Source organism: Brugia malayi, assembly GCF_000002995.4.
Source record: "Brugia malayi strain FR3 genome assembly, contig: Bm_v4_Chr1_scaffold_001, whole genome shotgun sequence".
Lineage (NCBI taxonomy): Eukaryota > Metazoa > Nematoda > Chromadorea > Rhabditida > Onchocercidae > Brugia > Brugia malayi.
In genome coordinates this window covers 9,626,056-9,639,980 of record NW_025062475.1, presented here as the reverse complement: position 1 = coordinate 9,639,980, position 13,925 = coordinate 9,626,056, and the positions used below count along the sequence as shown (strand labels likewise).

Genomic DNA, 13,925 nt, shown 5'->3' with positions numbered 1-13,925 from the left:
CAATCGAAGAAACATTTTGATCAAAGAATTTTTAAGTTTGAAATTAAATACCATCTCAGTTAATTTCTGTTATTTTTTTTATATATTTTCTTTTTCTCCATAAAATATACAGCATAATTTTCAGTCAAAAGAAAAACATTTCAAATCGTAGAAAAAATCAGCCAAATTTAGAAAGGTTAAATTTTTCTCATCAAATTTAGATTTTTAACCTTCCAATACTAAAGCTAAAAAGAAACTGTTGAACTTTGTCAGTGATGGCCTCGAAACTATCAAACATTTTTTTTTCCTTTACTTTGAGATAGTGGATCAAAACATATTCAATAATCTATCCTGCCGACGGAGAACAAATCCTTGTAGTGATGAAATAATAGTTGGTAGTGGTGAAAAAATAATTAGAATTAACCTCTCTACAAGGATAACATCAGTACCTAATTTCTTACAGCAAATAAGAAATGCATTCAGAAATATTTCCGAAACAAAACCTTTAATTATTGTAAATAATGGTCACCCTATATTCACACCACTAGTCATTTATCGTTTCCATACATAAAATGCTGAAAAACTTACACCTTTTTGTCGACACATGCTTTTTTCCGCGTGGCAGCTATTTTCAATTCGTCAGTCCATCACATTTTTTTAATTTCAAAAATCCGACCTGAAAATCCATAAAAATTCTAGTTGGACGTAAAGCTAGTGATGGAGCAGAATTAATGAACAATTTAAATACAAAAACTGTTTAAATCTAGGCAATGACTAATAATGAATTCAAATAAAAATATTCGATTTATTTGGTAGTACACTTATAAATAATATCAACAACATACGTAAAACTGGCCAACACTTCGTCCAGTTGGAGGTAAAGCTAGTGATGATTCAAGAAGCATTTCGGTTAATTTCACACAACATGTTAATGGTATGTCTAGTATACCCACACTGGCATCTTCACCGTTCGCACGTGGATCCGTTTTGGCCGATTCAGCATCAAATATCTTAGATTTTATGATGAAAAACGACTGATAAAAAATAAATTGAAAAATACAAGACGTAAAATATCAAATCTTAAAACAATTATTTTACTTTAGTGCAGTTGCTAAATTGACACTCTAACAAATGTCTTCACTTTAAACATTATAAATGAAAATAGAGATTAAAAGCAGCTTGGGGAAATGAAGTAATTAATTTCCATTTGCAACAATTGAGATCAAGTATTTAAACTAATTCTAAATCATACCTTATAAAGCATTTTTAGCGCTGGAAATGAGTAAACCAATCTATCATTTCCTTCAGTTTCAGATTCGACTAGTTCACCTTGTGATATCACAACATATGAATCTAATAACCATACCTTCAAATCAGAATAAATTTATAAAAAAAAAAAGGAACAGAATCTCTTCACCAATATTACAAAGATGACAGCAAGAATCCGTCTACCAGTAAATACGGTCGTTTGTCGTAAGAGCGAAGGACAAGTTTTCCTGATGTCTGTAATTCACATTGGTAAAGCAACGTCCAGGCGAAGAAATGCTCTAGCGTGCCAAATCTGTTTATGAAATTTAATTTAATAACAAACTCTTTACCAACTTGCAAAAAAATAAGAAACAAAAAGATATTTCTAGAAGATTTTATTATCACTTAATTAATAATGATAACGCCTTTAGTAAGATGGTTAGAACAGAGATGCCATCTGCTATACTAAATCTCTCGAACGTAGGTTGAATCATCCTATCATATCTAATCATGGAATCATTCGTTACCAGTATCCAAACATTCCATCTATAATTACAGTATTAAAAATTAACTGACCTAGTATTTATGTAAGCTTTCCTGTTATCAGTAACTAGTAGATTGCACATTACATGATGAAACTGTACAATTTCAGCATTTCCTGAAAGAAGTTCTGACGTTATAAAATCTTAATAGCTAAAAAACTTATTTAAAATAGTTGAAAGGTAACAACGATCAAGAACCAAGCCAAACAGAACATATAAACGAGATTTCTGTGCTGTAATGATTGCACAAAACTTGGCAACTTACAAGAAATTCACTGGATGGACAAACTAGTACAGGCCACTGAGATTAAAAATACTTAGAAAATACTAAGTAAAAAAGCACAGAAGAAAAATGAAAATTATAGCTGAAGTAGATTTACTGCATAAATTCACATGAACTGTTTCAAGTAAAATATATCACGAAGAATATTACATCACTATTTGGATAAAATCGCAAAAACAAACTTTTCAGAATAACTCCAATCTCTACGGAACATTTGGCACAGAGTACAATATTGGACTCATCAATGGTTACTGCATTCGAAATAATCATCTAAAGAAAAACTGTTCTCGAAATCAATTCTTTAGTTCTTTTTCAAAGAAAATTAAAGATGGTGATATAACACAAAGATTACCCATTTTGGAAAAAATTCCAGTAATTAATATGAAGTGATCATGAAAGGGAATGTAATATTACTTCGTTTTAGTTCATTTTTACTGGTTTTTTTTTTCTTATGTGATAATGAATTAAAGATCAAAAAAGAATTTTCGTAGAGATGAGAAGAAACAATAAATTCTTCTGGTACTGAAGTCTCTACCTTTATTGAGAAACTTTATACTAATAGCACAAACCTTCCTTAACACTAGAAAATACGAATCTGATATAACAATTCGTTGTTCATTTGGAAGCCATTGCTTTTGCACATCATCAGCACATATCAAATCTGAACTGTGCGCACCATGATGTCCATGAGAATGTGAAGTAGCACCACCACATGTATCACGACAAAAATACTCCATAGATGGTGAAGTATTCAACCAACCATCTTCCGGTAACGATTGTAATTTCAAATTACTGAAAGAGCTAAATTATATTAAGAACTAATTTATAGTTTTCGGAACAAATAATAAGATAGAGAAAGAAGAAAAGAACAGTAAATGGAAAATAAAGAATAAAAAAGACAGAGATCTGAAAACCAAGTAAAAAAAAATAAACGTACTTGCTAGAATAATTCAATAAAGTAGCCGAACATTCTGCACATTCCGCTTGCACAGGAAGTAACTGAGCATTCTCAATATATTCATCCAAAAGCGTTCCAGATAATACATTAACTGCCAATTGATGAAATGTTTTCGGTACTGAAAATAAATGACAGAAATCAAAACTTGAACAGTATTTTTTCCATATTGCATAGAATTCAAGCACTCGAAATTATCGTGAATTACGGCAATAGCAACGTCTACATGAGAATACTTTACTGTCCGTCAATATTATAGTAAATTTTATAGCTATTGATCAAATATCAAACTAAACTAACATGAATAATTACTAAATATAAGTGAATCATTTTACAGCAATCAATCATTTACTTACTACTTACAGGGATGGAAACCTCGGTAACTTTCACAATTTAAATCATGATTCCAAATGCATCAAAACATTTAGTTATTCTCTTTTAACTTGCCATTTTATATTAATAAATAAAGATTATGTGTTAAGAATAGATTTACCTAATGGATATTCACCAATTGCTACCCGCACTTTACACATAAACAGCCGATGATTATCAGCCCAAGTAAGTGCGCAAACTGAATCTGGATATAAGGTAAGATCACCAAATTTGGCCCAATATGATGGCAACATTTCGCTGGCACCATTTTTCCTTTGCTGGACTATTGAACTCATTTCGATAGAATGTTCACGAAAATGTACCATTTCTTTCCGTTCCACTGTTTCCTGACTGCAAAAGAAAAAAAAAACAGATAATACTTTACTGAAATAATATTATTAAACAATAATCAGAAAAACTACAAAAATAAGTCAACAAAGAAAAAGTACCACTCAAAAAAGCTGAAACAATAAAATAAGAATATCAAACATGAACACCTAAAGAAATATAACAACTCATAAATAAAACTTCCAAACATATCATAATACAACTTTTCCAATCCAAGAAACTTAAACAAAAGAATAGTGCAGATAAAAAAAACTAAAGAAAAATATAACAAAAGGTTAACAAATCAAAATAAAAAATTTTAATGACTTCAAACAGAATAAATTCTTTCGCAATTCGTATTAATTTATCGTAAAATAATCAACAGAATAAAAAGGTACCGGCAAATAACCGTGAAACGGACTATACATATAACCAGTTCCTTCCCCATTTCACATACTATCCATATGTTAAAATTTTTGTTTTTCATATGCTTTTTTCTCTTTTCACACGTCAATTTCACATTGTCAGATATATTGTGAGACTGCAAAATCGGTTATTCCGGAAAATCCCGCATATTGAAATGGATAATACGAAGAAATCAATCTTGCACTCTCCCTACATGGCTGCCTCCTAAAATAACAGAGGAAGGGGTAAAGTAGGGAGTAATAAGTAAACTTTAAAAAAATACGAGAATGAAGAAAAAACAAGAGAAGAAACAGAGAGAATGAAAATTAAGAGAAAGAGATGAGTCTAATAGCATTCGTCAGACATTACGAATAGCAATTTTGAAATTTCATAATTAGAAATTCTAATCGACGGTATTCTAAAATTAGTACTGCATCGTTTTAATCGATAAATAACGGAGAAACAATCAGATGAGAAGAGTGAAACAGGAAGTGACAAGACTCATAATCTAACAAACCTTTCAATTCTATAAAATCAGAAGCAGAATCTAAAAATTGATAAGGTTTCTACTTTCTTCCCCCTATCACTATTATTACTAATAAGTGTATTGTTTGCAAAGTTTAACCAGTTTTATAAACCTAAGTTTTCGAAATATTTAAATATGAGTAGAAACTGTTAAAATTAATAAATCGATCTCTTTTTTTGCTCTGATAACTGAACAAAACTAAAAATGATAAATATCTCTTTAATAATAATCGGTTTTTAAATTACCTTCCTGTACTTTCATTTTGCATTTGTTGATTACTACAGCAGCCTGTTTCACTATTACCCGACGGTGGGCAGTCTACAAAGAGTGAAGCAAACTCGCTTCGCGGCTTCAACTCAATAAAAAATGATCGCGTCCTCCAACTTTTCAATGGCATAGTTTTCTGAAAATGAAAATAAAGATCAAATTTATCTAAACGTGAATTAGTTGTCTTGTAAATATGCGCTTTCTTAATATTATAATAATCATTGATACTTTCACCGTCACATCAGCAATATATGTTAACTTTAATTCACAATTATATGCTGGTCTATATTATGTTAAACAAACCGTGAAATATTGAAATTAATGAAATATATCTCAACATTGTTACGTATTACGTCAACAAGAATATTTTTTTGCAAAAAGTTACGTATTCATTACGTCAACAAGAATATTGCAAAAAGTAAGTTTATTAATCGGAAAGTGTTATGTATATGAAGTAGCACGAAATAGTCCTGAACTTTATTTTGTTTCCGAAAACTTTCTTTCTATTGTTTTGCTTTAAAGAAATAACAAATCAGCACACTAAAAAGTAAAGAAAGCACGCATGCAAGCAGCGCTATCCATTTTAGTGATCCTTCGTTAGTAATTAAAAATGAATAATAATTAAATAAATAAAAAAATGAGTAAAATAAGCTAATAACTTATCAACAAACAATTTAGTTTTATCTATTTGCATATTTGTTAAATGTTAAAAAATATAACGCATGATTTATTCGCTTTTTATCGCTTTCCTTTTTTTGCCAATTTCTTGTCTAATAAATCCTATCACCATCACCGTCATCCTATCACCGTCACCGTCATCCTATTGCCATCACCGTCATCCTATTGCCATCACCGTCATCCTATCACCGTCACCGTCATCCTATCACCGTCATCCTATTGCCATCACCGTCATCCTATCACCGTCACCGTCATCCTATTGCCATCACCGTCATCTTATTACCGTCACCATGCACTGATTTAAGAAAACCAAATAATCGGAAATTTTTCTGTGAAACGTAAAATACTACGTGAAAGATAAAACAGGTCCAAGAAAGCTTTGCATTTGCAATGTTACACAGTGACATTGTTAGTGTAACGAAATATGTGATGGGCGTGGTCAAGAGATGTAGATGTGTGGGAGTGAGATGTGACAGTGCGTGGGAGTAGATCAGTGGGTGGGATGTGTAGGAGTGGACAGTGAATGAGTAGATGTGATGTGAACGAGAGGAATATGAGAGAAGAGATGAATGCTAGAAGTGATCGTAAGGAGAGAGGAAGAGAGAGAGGATTTAGCAAAGAATTATTGATGATGATGGAATTGATTGTTCTACTTTGAGTGAGCTATTTATATATCTTAAATTTAATTTTAATTTTAGTGTGGTAGATTAAATTGAATGAATAACGGAGAAATATTAACTATTACTGATTAATCATGAAATGATTTGAAACTACGGCGAAGTTTGCATTATTAATAAATTATTGCTATTACTACGAATGGATGTCTGTCAGTTATTATTGCTACCTTTTCGCATTCCAAATGTTGTTCACAATTTTGGCTTGGTTTATGGCATTTTGGAGTACGATTAATTTATTGGATTATTTTCTTCGATCACTTCATATACCAGTGTATATGGCATTTGTTGAACGATATGAATTAATTGTTACGCTTTTTCAGGTTAACAGTGTTGTAACTTTTATCAACTCAAATTAATATTTTTAATTTTAGTATCCAAAAAAATTGAAAAATAAAATTGATTAGAAGTTAACAATGATCAAAGTGCTGATTTTGTCACATTAATAATATTTAATTTTTTTTCTGTAATAATTTATTTTTAAGGATGATGATAATGCTGAAATGATTAGATTGGTTGATAACGGAATATTAAAATAATCAAACATGAATTTGTAAACATATCCACTGTCTTGTTATATCAAAAAAACCACTGTATAATATTACACTACATATTGTACAATGTATATTAGGCGTCAGTGAATACTTTTTATATTTGTTAATGTTTTAGTAGGGTTACCATTTCATAGAGATTATGGAAAGAAGTTAGGATTTAAAATATCATGTAATAAGGTTTATTTTTCGGATGGTGAACAGCAGGATTTTGTTGAATTTCACGAAATGTTTGGATAACAAGATACTTAAGTAGTATTGTTTGTTTGGATGTTTAAACAATAAGATTATTTTTTTGTTTCTCAGACAAAGATGGTTTCTTTATCTGATAAAGTTAGTTACCTAAAATATCATATTAGATATGAAACTAGAGATATTATTACATAACAATAAAATTTAGATTACTTTTCAGATTCGTTTTGTTCCTATTCGATCACCATGCACAATACTTAAAACATTTGCACAAAATAATTCACTCTCATGTCTACTTACAATTTGGTTCACCATTGGGATTATTTCGGCTATAATTTGTTTGTTTGGAGTTACCTTATATCTTTCAAGGAGCACTGTGATCGAAATAACTTCGTGGTGGTTCGAATACTTCCATTCATTTGCTTCAGATGTTGTTTATCAATTGGAACCTGCTACATTTAGGAAGGAATTCATCAAAGAAGATGGTTAGCAGTTTCATTTCATTTTAACGTAATTCCTCTCCTCATCTCCAGTTTTTGCTGTGTTTCCTATGAATGTCAGATAAGTTGTGTTTAAGGAATTATTTTTATGAAAACTTATTGACTAGTAGTTATTGTACATATTACTATACAAAACAGTAACTAATTATTCGATATTTTGTTCATATTTGTTTCATTTATAAAGGCAACACAGAAACAATTCCCATGCAGTGTTTCAAGTTAACCTGCTTCTTTCAGATGGTTTGAAGTTTATAATCCCTGGTTGGAACATTCCATGGACACAAGTACCGCTATATGTTGTAGTTTTGTTGGTCGCAGTAGTAGTTCATGAAATGGGACATATGTTAGCAGCACTAAGTATTAATGTTCCGGTTACAAGTATGGGTTTCATCCTTTTCGCCATATATTTTGGTGCTTACGTTGAAATTGATGCTGTGGCAATGCGTGAGTTTTTGCTCTTTGTAAGGTTACTTTGCGTTTTAAAGAAAGTACTTGTTTCTTAATTCATTTATGTTCAATAGTTATAAAATTAAAAAACATAGCAATATATTCATGACGCTGAAAATTTTTTTCCTCATTTTCGAAAGATTTTACCAAATTGTGCAAGTTTCCACTTAAATAAAAATATATTGAGAAAATGAAAGAATATGAAACATTTTCCTAAATATAAGGATTTGAAAAAAAATGACAATGCTTTCATCACTTGAGTATTATTTAAATTTGCACAGGTATGAATCATCACTGTTTCCCTTAGGTCGTTTATCGTCTATACAAAAACTGCGAATCAGTTGCGCGGGAATATGGCATAATTTAGTATTTGCATTATTTGCATGGATACTTCACGAATCTACTTCTTTCATTGTTTCACCATTGTATATGTCTGATGCGGGTGTTTACATTGAAAGTTCGTTGAATTATTAATTTTGTTATGGAAATAAGCAAAATTATTTTTGAATTATTTGAAACTTTAGTTTGATGAAGTCTTCTCGCTGTAAATATTATAGTAACTGTGTGCTTATAGAAAAGGTATGCAATCGCTGCAGTGAACTTCATAATAATGAAATAGTCATAAGCCATATGTGATATCAAATTCTTTTTTTTAAGAAGGTTTATGATGTCAACCAATGAACCATTGTTTTGTTAGAGATTATATATTGTATGAGAAGAAAGTATGTGTTAGTCAATGGTTGGGGTACATTTCATACAGATATTAGTGTGATTAGAAAATTTACTTTATATAGTTACATGGTGAAATTCTCTGGAAATGTTGCTGTGGATTTCAGGTCTTCAAAAGGATTCTCCTATATCAGGACCAGTTGGTTTACACAAAGGCAATGTTATCCAGGCAATAAATGATTGTGATGTAAGCAATATTAATGATTGGAATCGATGTCTGACGACAATAAAATATACTAATTCGGGATTTTGCGTACCAGATGACATAATTGCGGAGAATATGGCAAATGAGGTTTTTTCAGTTATTTGTTATTTTCTATGTCTTATTGGATTTTTGTCATATTATCTTTTTTAATAACTGGTTATCGTTTGGTTTGTCTGCTACTGTGGAGCGAAATTTACCTGTGTTCTCTGAAATTATAATAACTAATGGTTATTAACCATTATGTTATTTGGCTTTGGTGGTTAGTTTGTTCATTTTGAAAGTCAGGAGATATAATTTTCTTCGGTAAAAACACTCTGTAAAGAGCTGCTTTCAGACGACAGTAACAGCGCGAAAATATTAGTCATTTTAGATGCAGTTAGTAGGGAATGAATTGGATTGTTGTCACAACTCAACATGGGGTAATTCAGCTTCGCATATGTGCTTTTACGTGCGTGATTGGATGCATACCATCCGTATGTTTTGATTTTATCTTACATGTCGTATTTATTTGTATTTATAATTATGATGACACTATCGATGAATTGACCATTCACTCATCTTGTCTTGCTGCATATTTTTGTTTTTTCTGTCTACTTTGGAACATTGTCAACAAGATTCTGCGTAATTTTTTTTTTTTTTTCACATCGTCTTCCAATATTTATAAAATTTAGCTAAAAAACGAAGTCATGAATTATTGGAGTATTTCTCTGCGAAAATATGCTCATGTTTATCAGCGAGATATACAGCAGGTTCGTTAAAGATAACTCAATAATCTAATTATTCTTGTAATTTTTGAGAAAATAAATCAGCAAGTTAAATTTTGGAAGATTTGTGATAGAATCCGTGAAAATGAAATCGTCTAAGACTGAAAATTTGCAGATTTACAGTTTTGCAGTTCTACTGAAAATTGCGTGGACACAAATGGAAGATTGAGAACCATTCACTCATCTTGCGTTTTCCCTGCTGTTTTAGGCAATATGTCATTTATGAGAATTTCGATTGGGAATACATCGCGTGTAATTCTCTATGTAGGCTACGCCAGGGAGGTAATTGCTTGAATATGACGTTGCAATAATTTCCGTATTGGAAATTCAGTAGCTGTTCATTTTCAGTAGTATTATCGTTATTTAAGTTGTTCGAAGAGGCATTGATTGAAATATAGCGTAAGACATGTTCTGCACGTGTATTGGTTTCACATCACCTAACATTAAAGAAAGCACCAAATTTTTCCTTTTTTTTTCTAGAGAAATAAGAACAGTGATTACAGTTAATGCAATTTAATCCAAGAAGTTCGCTATTCTCGGGTGCATTCAAGTAAGAGGAGATCAAGTATTAGCATATTCATGAAAAACAGTATATTCTGGGAGTTTTGATATGAAAATATGTTGTAAAAAAAAAGTTTGGATAGTTCAATAGATAATTTTACTTCCGAAGAAACGATTCTTTTTTTACAGTTGGAATTTCATGTACAAGTGAGCAATTACATACCTCGGTTACCAATCATATCAACATTTATACCTTACTTTATTGAGTTAGGGACAAAATATATCTTCACATTTTCCCTCGGTTTGTTTTGTCTTTTATTTTTCGTTTCTTTTCCTATAGTTTGCTGTTTTGAATTTGTGATTTTTTATTGAATTGACAACAAATGTTTAAAATTTTTGAACTCAATATTTTTCGATTTTCATTTTTCTAGCTTTTGCTGTTATCAATGCGACACCTTGCATTTTTCTTGATGGGCAATATATTTTCTCTAATTTTGTGGATTTTATGTTCAGCAAGCTGAGACCGAGGTTTTTTTTTTTTTTTTTAAACTGAAGTTTATTTAAATATAGATTCCGTACTGAAAACAAATGTTGGAAAATTGGAATTTTTTAGAAATTTTTTTTTCGGTTCTTTAGAAAAGAAATATAGGAGTCTTATTTTCTTGTTTTGGGAGACCTTCAAGCTTCTTGCAATATGTTTTCTTGTTAGCGTGCTCTGAAATTAGGGAGAGTACTATCTTCAGTTAAATTTACAGAACTGTAGACTTTTCACTGTTTTTGCCAAAGTTTTCGTGCATTTGTCAGTTAATCGTAAAGTAATGTCAAAATCGAAGGGAAAAAAATATTTTCATTGGCTTGTTTTAGAAGACGACGATTAATAAAACGACTGGTCCTGACATATGGAACGACACTTTTAGCTGTAAATTTCACCCTCGCAATATGGAAGTTATATAAACATATTGTATAGGGTATTTTTATTATCACTGTCATTTGATGTTTTAGACCTTTGAGTTTTCAAATTTAATTTGTTAAATCAGTGAATTGCATTGAATGATAATCGTTTTATATATTCTATGTATTGTTTTTATATACTCTACGGGTTCTTTGTTTTATAAGTTTGGAAATTTGTTAAGTTCGTATTTTTTTTTTTTTTTTTTTTTTATGTATAAAAATTCAATAATTACTTTTAAAACTGATTTTGCGGTTAAATCCGTTTTGGTAGTATTCTCAGATATTTTATAAGTTCACAGCACTCCTTCCTTGATCATGATAACTAAAATACTGGCATATTTAACAGCAAACGTAGGTCATATGGTTTAGTTTCATTAACCGCTTTGAGTTTATACAGGGATCTATATTTACTATCTGTAATGAGATCCCTAAACAGATTAAGTTTTCATTTAATTTTTCCCTTTTATGCCGTCAAAAGTTTATCTAATTATGTGTGTAACGAATAGGACGTTCAGTCTGTTATTCGCTGTTATCGATGGTAAGGAATAATCGACTGTGGAATTTTATTATAAGTGCAGAGTTGTATTTTCGCAAAAAATAGATTTACAAAATGCAAAAATGAGAATAACCTTGATAATTGCAGGGGATTTTTCCTAATTGCAAAATTTTTGGTAATTAAAAAGTTTGCATGAATGAACGATCCCGAAGTGAAGATCCACGATGTTTGGGCGAACAATTTGGAAGAGGTGAGGTTTTCTAAATAATTTTTTTTTTTTTGTTATTTTAGAATGATTGTTTTTGCAAAAAAGTTTAAGTTTTCTTGTGCATAATATGTAAAAATAATTCTTGTAGGAGTTCAAGCGAATACGGGATACAGTCAAAAATTACCCATTTGTTGCAATGGATACGGAATTTCCAGGTGTAGTTGCTACACCTTTAGGACAATTCAAAAGTAAGGAAGATTTCAACTATCAACAGGTAATTTACTAGCAGTTTTTTCACTTAATTTTTCTTTTTGATTGTTTTCGGAACAAATCCTTCTGTATGTATTCATAACTAAGATTCCAGGCGTTTTTTTTTTTTTTTTTTTTTTTTCAGGTTTCCTGCAATGTAAATATGTTAAAATTGATCCAGGTTGGATTTGCTTTGTTGGATAAAGAAGGTAACATGCCACCGACGGGTGATGTATGGCAGTTTAATTTTCAGTTTTCTTTAAATGATGATATGTATTCACAAGACAGCGTCGATTTGTTACGTAATGCTGGCATAGATTTTGGACGACATCAAGTAAGCTTCTGATGTGACAGCCAAGTTAGTAAGATTAGTGTAGGTGAACTGTTTTAAATATGAATGGAAAGAAGACCTAGATTTGTTTGACTTAACATATAGCTTGTTCTTGTTGTTTTCCTTCTTGTATTTTAACATAGGAAAGCATCTCTCTAGTTCTGAACTTTCATATATTCATATATCTGGTGGATTATATGTTTGCAATCTTAGCTGGCACTATGGTGTGTGCTGTATATGATATGAGAGTTTATTTTATTTATAGGTTGAAGGAATACGGATGGCCGATTTTGGTGAACTACTTACGACATCAGGTTTAATTGTTGATGAACATATTACGTGGTTAACGTTCCATAGTGGTTACGACTTTGGATACCTCATGCGTTCTATTCTGCTTTCGGAATTACCCAAGGAAGAATCACAGTTCTTTCAATACCATCGTAAACTTTTCCCGTGCAGTTATGACTTAAAAATGCTATTGAAACATCCAGGCTTAGTGAATGCAAAATTGAGAGGCGGTTTGCAAGAGGTTTGTCCATTACCGAATGACTACTAATTTTCTCTTTGTTTCACTTCATCTTGTTTATAAATTACTATTTCTAAAACAACGACACTTAACTCATCTAGATATAGCATTTCTTGCTTTCACCGAAGCAAACTTGCAATCCCATTACTATGCAGATGGATCGTGTATTTTCTTTCGGTAATAATACCACTCAATTTTGCATGAAATCTACTTGCATTAGTGAGATAAACAGTTTACTTTCCTTTTAGCGACTTTTTTTTTTCTGATTTTAGAGTTTTTTAAACTCTTAAAATGTAAATGATTAAGATCTTGTGAATCATTTCACAATCCTCCTGTGTTTCAGCTCTGTTATACAATTTTCAGCTTGCTGATCAGCTAAAAGTGATTCGGAAAGGACAACAACATCAAGCGGGTTCTGATTCATTACTCACTGCGCAAACATTTTTTAAAATTAAGGAGCGTTTTTTTGAGGATACTTGGGATCAGGTGATTTTTTTCTGCTTAGATGGTAGGTTCAGGATGAAAGCATCTATCATAAATTAATGAAAAGGATAGGAAATGAAGATGATATTAATAGGGAGATTGTAGAATTGAGCGTAAGTTAGACTTAAAAGTGCTGAAATTTGTTTGCAGTATTACCCTTTATACATCACCTATATATAATTAGTGAATTTGGAGAACCGGCAGTATGAAATTGCCCATTTTGATTTCTTCTGTCTGTTGTTCTTGATTATTTATTAGCAATAGTAATTGTCATCACTTCAGGTTGCGCCAACGGTTGAAGGACATCTGTACGGTCTCGGAAATACGCTATCATCAGGTGCACCATTTGTGCAAATGACGGATTCATCATCAACTCCCGAACCACAGCAATCGTCGACACCAGAAGCAACATGATAACTTCTTTTCTTAAATTCTTAAGATAGTAGCTTTAATATTCTTCTCTGAATCAGATCATGATGTTGTTTACAACTGTAAATAATGCGCTGTTTACTTGCGAGATTTAAAAAAGGAAAATT

General features: G+C 31.1%; 3 protein-coding genes across 4 annotated transcripts; 2 read left to right on the top strand and 1 right to left on the bottom strand.

Annotated features, from left to right (window-relative positions):
• Positions 1 to 610: 610 nt before the first annotated feature.
• Bm7066 (Uncharacterized protein) lies at positions 611 to 5,034 on the bottom strand (the record flags this gene model as incomplete). Its single annotated transcript, XM_001892837.1, has 10 exons — positions 611 to 655; positions 825 to 989; positions 1,232 to 1,345; positions 1,432 to 1,540; positions 1,804 to 1,885; positions 2,235 to 2,322; positions 2,622 to 2,844; positions 2,990 to 3,128; positions 3,501 to 3,730; positions 4,883 to 5,034. 10 exons carry the CDS (start codon positions 5,032 to 5,034, stop codon positions 611 to 613), a joined length of 1,347 nt encoding a protein of 448 aa, XP_001892872.1.
• Positions 5,035 to 6,468: 1,434 nt separating this feature from the next.
• Positions 6,469 to 11,112, top strand: Bm6869 (membrane-bound transcription factor protease, putative; the record flags this gene model as incomplete). Its single annotated transcript, XM_043077313.1, has 11 exons — positions 6,469 to 6,579; positions 7,220 to 7,484; positions 7,737 to 7,943; positions 8,254 to 8,403; positions 8,783 to 8,967; positions 9,251 to 9,353; positions 9,552 to 9,629; positions 9,760 to 9,926; positions 10,335 to 10,446; positions 10,577 to 10,673; positions 11,010 to 11,112. 11 exons carry the CDS (start codon positions 6,469 to 6,471, stop codon positions 11,110 to 11,112), a joined length of 1,578 nt encoding a protein of 525 aa, XP_042933247.1.
• Positions 11,113 to 11,788: 676 nt separating this feature from the next.
• On the top strand, positions 11,789 to 13,803 carry Bma-ccf-1 (CCR4-NOT transcription complex subunit 7, putative; the record flags this gene model as incomplete). Of its 2 annotated transcripts, none has more annotated exons than XM_043077312.1 (6): positions 11,789 to 11,842; positions 11,949 to 12,074; positions 12,231 to 12,383; positions 12,646 to 12,909; positions 13,270 to 13,392; positions 13,672 to 13,803. In XM_043077312.1, the coding sequence occupies 6 exons, from the start codon at positions 11,789 to 11,791 to the stop codon at positions 13,801 to 13,803; spliced, it is 852 nt and encodes a 283-aa protein (XP_042933246.1). The 2 variants fall into 2 exon arrangements, with proteins under 2 accessions (XP_042933246.1, XP_001892874.1); XM_001892839.2 differs by having other exon boundaries at positions 12,195 to 12,383.
• Positions 13,804 to 13,925: the final 122 nt, after the last annotated feature.